This window comes from Salvelinus fontinalis, chromosome 11 (assembly GCF_029448725.1).
Source record: "Salvelinus fontinalis isolate EN_2023a chromosome 11, ASM2944872v1, whole genome shotgun sequence".
In the NCBI taxonomy this organism is placed as follows: domain Eukaryota; kingdom Metazoa; phylum Chordata; class Actinopteri; order Salmoniformes; family Salmonidae; genus Salvelinus; species Salvelinus fontinalis.
The window spans coordinates 10708612-10717983 of NC_074675.1; the positions used below are offsets into that span (position 1 = coordinate 10708612).

Consider the following 9372-nt stretch of genomic DNA (forward strand, 5'->3'; position numbering starts at 1 on the left):
TCAGACATGATGATTTCATGTTAGACACTTTTCCAAGCAAGAACTACTGCAGATTTGCCTTTGTTGTTGGTGCTTCAACATAAGAAGTGTCAACATTCTATAAGGGGGTTTAGGGGTCACATTTTGCAGAGCGGTGCCCCTGAACCTTAAAATAGTAGATCACCTTAAGTTTTACAATAGGCTGTAGAGGGCATAGCGCACTGGTCAGTGTGCATTACACACTATATGTTTGGTAATTCACTCATCTTTGTGAGTGAGGTGCTAGGAGGAAATCAAGTTGGTCTCATCCTAGGTGACGTGTACATGATTCTGTCACGTTTAACAAACCCTTACAGCCCCGGGCTCAATAAGAAACCAAGAAAACAACAAATATAAAACAAACGTTTATTGGTATCTCAGGAATACAGTAGAATGCTGTGCACAGCACATACGTACAAAAATAAAAGGAAAAACATTTTCAATATATTAGTATTCTTACGTACCCTCGTCAGTTTTTCAGAAATAAATGATTGCAGAAGTCTACTATTTTACAATCGTCATAACAAATTAAAACTAAGGCAGGAGGTGAGGTATATGTTAACAGAGAGAAGGGGCATAGGTGGAAGCTCACTCCCCTTAGTGCAGGGGTACAAAACCAAGAGAAAGAAAGTTTTCCCGAAACACACAAGGGAAACACATGCAGACACACTCCCAATCAAGCATGATAACAGGATGCCTTCTCTGCTGAAGTTCATTGACACATTTCACAAATCATTTTCAAAAATAACTAGAATTTATTGTGGTCGTATGTTTTGGTCAAGTCTGATAGGGAACAGAATATGAACCTGTAATCTTTAGGCTTCCAGCTTTTAGTTGCCTCACTATCCCGTTACCATGCTCAGACATAGGAAGACACCATTTTATAAGCTACTTTGAAGATAGCAAACTTTCACTTTACACAAGCAGCACTACTTTCAATATTTTCAAGATCTCTGATAAGGTGCACCTTTGACATCTTGTTGACTTTGAGGGAGGGTGTGCAAGACTCTAACACACACACATACACACACACACACACACACACACACACACACACACACACACACACACACACACACACACACACACACACTTCACACCCTGGTATGTTGACATGAGGATTAAGCTGTTCAAATGAACTCACATTGAACTTATTAAAAAGATATTTGACTCACTTTTATCAGAACAATGTATCTGATAATTCTTTTCATTTTTCCATTTACCAATGTCAATAACTATCCCAGAATGTTTTCATGTAATACCACATGCAGTCACAGCGGCAATACGTCTTAAGTCTGATCTCTGAGACTACTCTTTAACCAATAGACAAACAACAGGATTTACTTCCAGTCCATAGATTCTCATTACAACAAGTTAGGAAAAGGAGATTTGATCCAGGCCACTAAACCATGTGACAGATTCATTGTATGCCCATAATAATCCATCCTAAAAATAAAAAATTCCTGTTGCACACCACTAGTAAGTGTACAGGTAGGTAGGTGCTGCCCTTTAGAGAAAGCTTCCATCCATCCTGAAAATAACCTCAACGGACTCTTGTAAACTGTGTAAATTGTTTAACAGTTACACTGCAATATGAAACTCCCCTGCAATACTCCAATGTGCCACTAAAATCTTTAAATAACCGTTCCAAGACCTCTCTGTTAAGATTGCGAAAGTGTAAGGGAAGGGTTGTTTTAGATAGGATTGGAAGCTCTTGTCCACAGTCTTTTGACATCAGAGCCTTTGTTCTCAGGCAGAGCTAGGTGATTCCTGAAGAGCAGTTGGTTGGTTGACGTCACAGTGGCCCACAAGGCCTGCTGTAGAGACACAGAGAACTGGGAGGATAGAGACTTGCAGTGACTTTGCTCTTTGCCTCAAGTGCTGCATCAAGTCTGCAGAGGTCCCCTCCCCGGAAGTATTCGGATGTAGACTACGCACAAGTGTGTGAGGGAAGGGGTGTGAGAGGAACAAAAATGAAACCTGCATTCACATTAATGCAGGGCAGAGACGCATCAAACCAAGTGTTTGAACTTCGGCAAGAGAAATTAAAGACATAACTCAAACAACTGTAGATCTCAAGACACATGCATTCTCAGCCAGGCAATCAGATATGAAAAGTGACAATGACATTTTTTTTTTAAAGCTACAGTCTATGATTCGAAAAACAAAACGCTGCCTAGCCACTAGTTTTTATAGTTTTAACCTATTTTTAACCCACAGTGTTTGTTTACAATTACATTGTTCACAAACAGTGGAATAAACCAATCTTATATTTTGGGTTCTGATGGGGTAAGACTGTTTAACTAAGGTCATGAGGCATTTCTAAGCTATATTCTTTAAGAATAAATGGCTATAAAGGCTCATTTACATTACATTTAAAGTCCAAAAATGGATGCACCAATCACAGAATGTAGCTTTAAAGCCACGCATATACAAGCAATTAAGGACAAGATGGAAGTCTTGGAGGCCACTGATGGTCTTTCTATGGAGATCATTCAAACAGTGCATAAGGAATTCCATAAATAAATAACCCAGCACAGCCCTGTATGTCCTTTTAAAACCAATCAACTAGCTTTACATCAAATTCATTGCAAATGAATCAAATAGAGAGATAACACTATCAAATAAAGACAAACATGGATTTGATGGGAGTGGGGGGGAAGGGGGGGGTGACTCAAATAGCAGACCCCCCTGGACACAGAGTCAGGGTCAACACTGGTCCATGACTCTGACCGTGAACTAAAAAAGGACTAAAGCAGGAGAGGAAGCTCCTGGGTTACTGCTGGAATCCCAAGGTCCCTCCAGCCCCATGGGTTTTCACAGGGGTCTCTGACGACCGGGGTGGTACTGGTTAAAGGGGAGTATGTGGGGAGCAGCCAGTCCTCCTGGATGAGACACATTCTTGCAGGGGATTCAACAAACAGAGACAGCAGGCCGCATCCCATAAGTCTTTCCTAGGTTAAAATAGTCCTGCTCCTCCTCGGCTCCACCAAAGAGAACATTCCCAGAGGGTGACTTGGGGTGGGCAGAGTGAGAAGCCTCCGTTTTCAAGTAACCAGCAGCAGAGGAAAGAACACTATCAACTATGAGGCACTGCACTGTCCTTCAGTCCAGTGCTACACATTGACTCTAGGAACTGAGCCTCCCGTAATTACATTTAAAACCATCAAACTACCGCTTGCAACAACTTTCTGCCACTGCAGTGCTGCTGCAGAGCACACTGATATGGGAGGTGTCTATGGGATTTCACCAAACACACTTTAACAAACAACTCAAATAAATAATCATGTATGGGAACGACTTTCAGCAACATAAAAGACATCAGGCACCATCATGGATGGTCACTGTGCAACCTGAACTACGCAACTTGTTCCGGGTTCTTTTTTCTGTTTCACATTTGTCAATATTTACATCATTTTTCATTGGCTTAATAGACATCTTTATGTATGGCGATGCACAAAAGCTTACAATTTTACATTTCACACACTCACCCAAAGCCAAACGCTAAAGCTTTTGGGTGTCAGCAGTGTCCGAGTTTGTGAGCAGATGCATGTTTTATTGTGCGTTCTTATGCTAGTCCCTTTTTCAGTTCATTTCAAGCCATGATGCAAATGAGCTCTGAGACAAAGGAGGTTTGAATCCAGTCTGTAACACATAACTGCCCCACCATGTTTAAATTACCTTGTGGAGAGACTAGAGTCTCACATGGGGGTTAAACTTCTACTGTGGGTGGGCAACTGGGTTTCTCTACCTCCCCACACTCATGGAAGTTCTCCTCTAGTCTTCTCTCTGTGTACCCGAGTGTATATTACTTAATCGATCTAATTACAGAAAAAGAAAATAAACCAGAGATAGACCTGCCCCCCTGAGGCCCTCCTCGGAGTGTCAGCCCTATTTCTGACTACAGCGGGTGTCTCTTACATGCAAGTTTAAGGGGGCCACAAGTGGGAACACCAAGGCACCTTCACATCGTGCAGCAAGGGAAGTGGATTTAAGTAGTCTCGTTCTCAAACCCCCATTTGCTAAAAAATGGCAATCTTGAACACAGGGGAGTTGACCAGCAAGTGTTCAAAGGTCTCAGAGAAAGGATTAACTAAACAGGTATTACTTTGAGCATACAGTAATTCCATGCATCTCTTTATCCAGTCAAGTGGTTCTTTGAGGTAATAAAAAGTATCCATTTCACTCCTAAAAGCTAAGGATATTAGTCATCCACCCCAAAGACAGGGTGAAGCTGCCCCAGTATCTGTGAGTTAGAGAACGCCCAGGAAGCTCCGATTCAAGCTCCCATTAGACAGATATGCAAGCGTTATAATGTCAAAATCCGTTTGTTATGGAGTTTGGCTGAGCAACTATCTTGATTTACTCCCGTTACGACCGGTATGTACTTCCAGAAAAGTGTAAATACACTCCTCAATCGATAATGATAAGTGATAAGCAGCAAATAATGGCATATACATAAGTTATAATACAAAGGCAGCTATCCAAATATACATATATAAAGATAATAAATACTTGTGTAGTTTTTGCAGTTCTTTTGTAATGGTATATATTTATATTGTATAATTCTATATTACCTGGGAGAACATCCACATGTGCAAATTAGTGAGTTATTGCCAGCTTTGATCATACTAATCGGGGGAGGAAGTGTGTGACAGTCATGGCGGTGGTGGCCTTGTTGCCTCTCTTTGCGCGGCCATGTTTGCTGAGGGCGATGTAGGAGCCCTTGTAAACCGAAGACTCATAGGCATTGTAGTTGTTTGGCAGCAAGGTCTCCTTGAACTTGCACTCATCCCGGAAGAATTTCTAAAAATGGCAAATGGAGAGACAAGGTCAACAAAAAGCTTTTTGCATAAGAACATTTGGAAAAAAATACCTGAAATTTTAGCCTGTTAAGGTGGGATGGAGTTTTTGGCCCACAGCATGACATCATAATTTGATCTGGTTATTCTGACCAATGACTGTGAAGGGGTAAGCGGGTTACCAATGACTGTGAAGGGGTAAGCGGGTAGTCTAGATGATTCTATCCACCAATTGGGGTTGTGTATGTAAATATATTTACATTTCTATCAACCCGCATACATGATCAGACATAATTTCAATGGCAAAAGGAGTGAAATAAATGATAAAAAATATATTTGGAGTTATTTTCCATGAAATAGACATACAGTGATGATTAAAAATGTTAATTAGGGCCTCCCGGGTGGCGCAGTGGTCTAGGGCGCTGCGCCACCAGAGTCTCTGGGTTCGCGCCCAGGCTCTGTCGCAGCCGGCCGCGACCGGGGGTCCGTGGGGCGATGCACAATTGGCCTAGCGTCGTCCGGGTTAGGGAGGGTTTGGCCGGTAGGGATATCCTTGTCTTATCGCGCTCCAGCGACTCCTGTGGCGGGCCGGGCGCAGTGCGTGCTAACCAAGGCTAAGTGCGCGCTAACCAACGCTAACCAAGGGCCAGGTGCACGGTGTTTCCTCCGACGCATTGGTGCGGCTGGCTTCCGGGTTGGAGGCGCGCAGTGTTAAGTTGGGTTGGGTTGTGCTTCGGAGGCTTTCGAACTTCGTCTCTCCCGAGCCCGTACGGGAGTTGTAGCGATGAGACAAGATAGTAATTACTAGCGATTGGATACCACGAAAATTGGGGAGAAAAGGGGATAAAATAAAAAATAAACAATGTTAATTAAAAAGACTGCATGCTGGCTTTAAATGACAACTTCAAACTTCTAAAACCACATGCTCTAAATTTCTCGTGTAATGCAGTCATTCATATTCAATCATTTCCAAGTTCTATAGTAATCATTTTTTAGATAATTTTTCATGATTCAAGTATTGGGTTTTCTGCCGATCTAACATAAACATACAGACAATAAACTATTTCAAGAGTAATCCAAATACAGAGGAAACAGAGGACTGGACTAAACGTGGTTAAAAAGAGTTCTGACACTCCTTGTTCATCAACGTCATGATGAATCATTGCCTGCTGATTTACAGTGTCTTGTCAAGCTGAACACATTAAATACATTTCAGCAAGTTGTAGATCTCCTCCACGGCAATAGATAGGGATGTTAACTGCAGCTAAACACTACTGTGTTCAGTCCCAGTTTATAAACCCAGAGGCCCAACATCGCGAGACTTCCGGAAACCCTTGAGAAGTCAATGAGAGAAGTGAAAAATTCTTCCTTAGTTGTTAATTTTCTCGAAATCTAAAGGCACAACCTAGATTGACACTTACATGTTTTAATTTTCGTCAAAAACAACTGTATATCAAAGGAGTGCCTTTGATTGGTGGTCTGCTCATGCGCAGTTCGGCACCAAACGACCATTAGTACCGATTACGTGTTTCTGCGCATGAGTTTGGCTAGCCAACGTTGCCATGACATCAGCTACAAGCGAGATAGGGGATTTCTATTGGAGATGCAGTTTCTACATACTGTACAACTTAAAATAATAGCCAGAGCGGTTTATTTGCTTCAGTCACCAAACACAACTGGCGCTTACATTATAACACTTGCAGATCTGTCTAATAGGAGTTTGAATTGGAGGCTTCCATTTGAGCAAGGCATCTATTGCTCAATAACATGTTGAAAAGACTACAACACTTTATTGTGACCAGTATGACCAGTATAAACATTATATTAACACATCCACTGCAGATCAGACTTGCAATGACTAGGCTGCCTATCACACACCGCAAGTTCAGCTTCAGCATCATTCTCTCACTCTTTGTATCCACTGTAATTGAGGCGACCATGTCAAACCACACTGCAGTCTCATCCATGGCAATAAGGTTGCTCTCCTGTATCTTTTATTGCGCAATCCTTACCATATGCACTGAAGTTCACTTGTAAACAATGCATTTAGACCCATCGTTTATTTGAAACAGGCGTTTATTTGCTGAAATGTGTGACGATGCCCGGCTATTAAAAGGAACAGGCGGCTATTTGAGACTGCATTTTGTTGAAGTTTTATTGTATCTTCATACTAAACCATCTTTGACTGCAAGCCAAAAGCAGGGTGCAGTTTTATAGGCTAAAATGTCAGAGCCAAATGTTTGCCAATTCAGACCAATTTACAGCAGTAGGCCAACACTAGACTGACTCTTTGGTGCAATATTTTCATTCAACATTGGGCCATAAAATCAATCTTAATATAATCAATGCTAAAGCACCTTCTCTTTAGATTAGTAGTCCCACCTTGAACGTTGACTGATTGCTTCAATAAATAGCTTCAGACATTCACCTCTCAGGAAAGCAATCAGATGATTGATAGACTATTAGGCTATTGTTAACTAACGAGTTCCTTAGGCATCGTTTATATCGTCTTATTCAATAGATCATATTTCAATAAGAATTACATTTTTGTTATCCTTCACAAAAACCCTTTCCATTATGCTACACAAGCTACAGAAAGACCGTACTGAAACAAGTTATAACCTGGGAAATTGGAAATTATGAATAATTTATGAATAATCATGAACGCTCCCGCCAGTGAGGTAATATTTGATTCACAGAGAACAAAATAATGCAAAGGGTCTACTTAACAAAACTAATTCTTTAAAATATATAATTTGTAATAACATATTAACAAAGAAGTTAGCTAATCTCAAACACATTGTGTTTTTCTCCATCTCTCTTAGAAATAGCATGCCAGCAATAGAGGGAAATACAATTGCGCACACCTACCGTTCCATACAACCTTCCTCTGCTGTTCATTGCGACAAACAGCTCACTTCTCACTCCATACATACTTATCACTCCTCTCTCCACCGTAGAGATCTCTATTAGACCTAGTCAAACAAAGCATGGTGTTATACAGAGGGACCTTGTCAAATTGACAGTGTATCAATGCGTTTGATTATGGGGGAACAAAGACGTGCATAATGCAGCGGTGGGTGTAACCTTGTAGGGGGCTACTCTGCATGCAACGTCTGTGTTCTGTATCATTTGGGGAGCAATGCTGTTCATTTCCTGTTGCCCAAATGAATATCTATCATAACTGCACTTTCTGACGTGCATGGCAATTCTTTTCTGGGCCACAGAAGGAGCCAGTGTAAAAATAAGTTGGCGTCTATATTGGTCCAAGCATTCATGTCATGTTTTGGCCTGGGAAGATATTTAGCACGGACTGATACAAGGTTTTTTAATAGATTTGTCTTTGCTTTGAGAGACATTCAATGTTGCCGACCTCAATGATTAAATATCATGCAAGGCCGACAAGGAGCTCTCAAGTCGCCTTTACTTGGGACCGCTCATATTATATGTTCTCTATTGAATTACATTTCAGGATGCGACTCACTGTACTGGTTCTCATTATGTACACCGTTTATCCTGCCGTCAGGGAGGATCTGCAGGTGAAATCCAATGCCCACGTTGCAGTAAAGTCGCCGCACTCTCTTGATGCCCATCAAATAGTCAGTCTCCCAATTCATGTCCGATTTCGCCCCAGAGATTCCCAGAACGGAGCGGGAAAAGAGGGTCTCCCACCTTTGCTCCAATAAAGTTGCATTAGTCCTGCTTGGAATCGGATATGATGACACAATCCCCAATAGAGACCCCAAGAGAACAATTGCAGTCAACGTCGAGTGCGTGCTGGCCTCGTTGCACATACCGATGAAGAACCTTTGCGCAATGGCCATCCAGTTTACCTTCGGGGCACGTGGTCAAAGTTACTGGCCCTAAAAATACCTGTCTTCTTGTTTTTCTTCCTTCGGCATGGTGGTAAAGGCTTATTTTTGGAAGGCAGATCAGGTCTTCTGGCATGAAATGACAGCCTGAAAGAGGAGTAGAAAAGGGAGAGAGCGTGACAGAGCTTGAGGTGGTGGTGATGATCATCTTTTGCAGCTCCACGCCTCTCTCGATAGGCAACGCTGGCTGTGGAGAATACCACTCACCAAAAACCCATGTCACCTTGCCAGGCACTCGTATCCTTATATGACATCACTCTGACTTCATTGCCGCCCGTCAAAGTGAGGGAGGGGAGAGAGAGAGGAAGAAGTTGCAACCCAGAAAGTGTATGCAGCAAGCGCTGAGCTGCAAGTCTGATGAGAGTATGTGCAGCCGCTGTCACTTCACATGTGAGTTGGGGCAGGGGGAGAGGAGTTTCATTGGGTAGAGTTGAGCAATCATGGGATGCGATGGGTACTTTGACGGAGCCCAAATTGGGACGCTGGTCATATGTCTGACAGGCTGCTTCCTTATTTAGAATGAAGGTGTAAAAACAGTCCAGTAGTCACCGGAGAGCAATGGCAATCCTGTCCGCCACTTCCTTCGCTGTTTGTTCAGGAAGTTTTACACAGCAACACATTTTGGGAATTCCTGGAAAGATTTCTGTTTATTATAGAGAGAATGCACTTGCCACCGATTA

The 9372-nt window shown here is 42.2% G+C and overlaps 1 protein-coding gene across 2 annotated transcripts; it reads right to left on the minus strand.

The window, feature by feature from the left end:
- Positions 1–370: 370 nt before the first annotated feature.
- LOC129864998 (fibroblast growth factor 4B-like) lies at positions 371–9114 on the minus strand. 2 transcript variants are annotated; one of them, XM_055937381.1, is made up of 3 exons: positions 8305–9114; positions 7692–7786; positions 371–4824 (listed from the first exon to the last, which is right to left on the minus strand). In XM_055937381.1, exons 1-3 carry the CDS (start codon positions 8642–8644, stop codon positions 4645–4647), a joined length of 615 nt encoding a protein of 204 aa, XP_055793356.1. In that variant the 5' UTR covers positions 8645–9114; the 3' UTR covers positions 371–4644. The 2 variants fall into 2 exon arrangements, with proteins under 2 accessions (XP_055793356.1, XP_055793355.1); XM_055937380.1 differs by having other exon boundaries at positions 7692–7795; positions 8305–9108.
- Between the last annotated feature and the right edge of the window lie 258 nt (positions 9115–9372).

Excerpts from the sequence above, each read along its gene's own strand:
- LOC129864998 (XM_055937380.1), bottom strand. The coding sequence starts at position 8,644 with ATGGCCATTGCGCAAAGGTTCTTCATCGGTATGTGCAACGAGGCCAGC. Across the intron at positions 7,796-8,304 it reads ACATAATGAGAACCAGTACA|GTCTAATAGAGATCTCTACG; the intron begins GTGAGTCGCATC and ends TTGTTTGACTAG. Across the intron at positions 4,825-7,691 it reads GAGGAAGGTTGTATGGAACG|AAATTCTTCCGGGATGAGTG; the intron begins GTAGGTGTGCGC and ends TGCCATTTTTAG.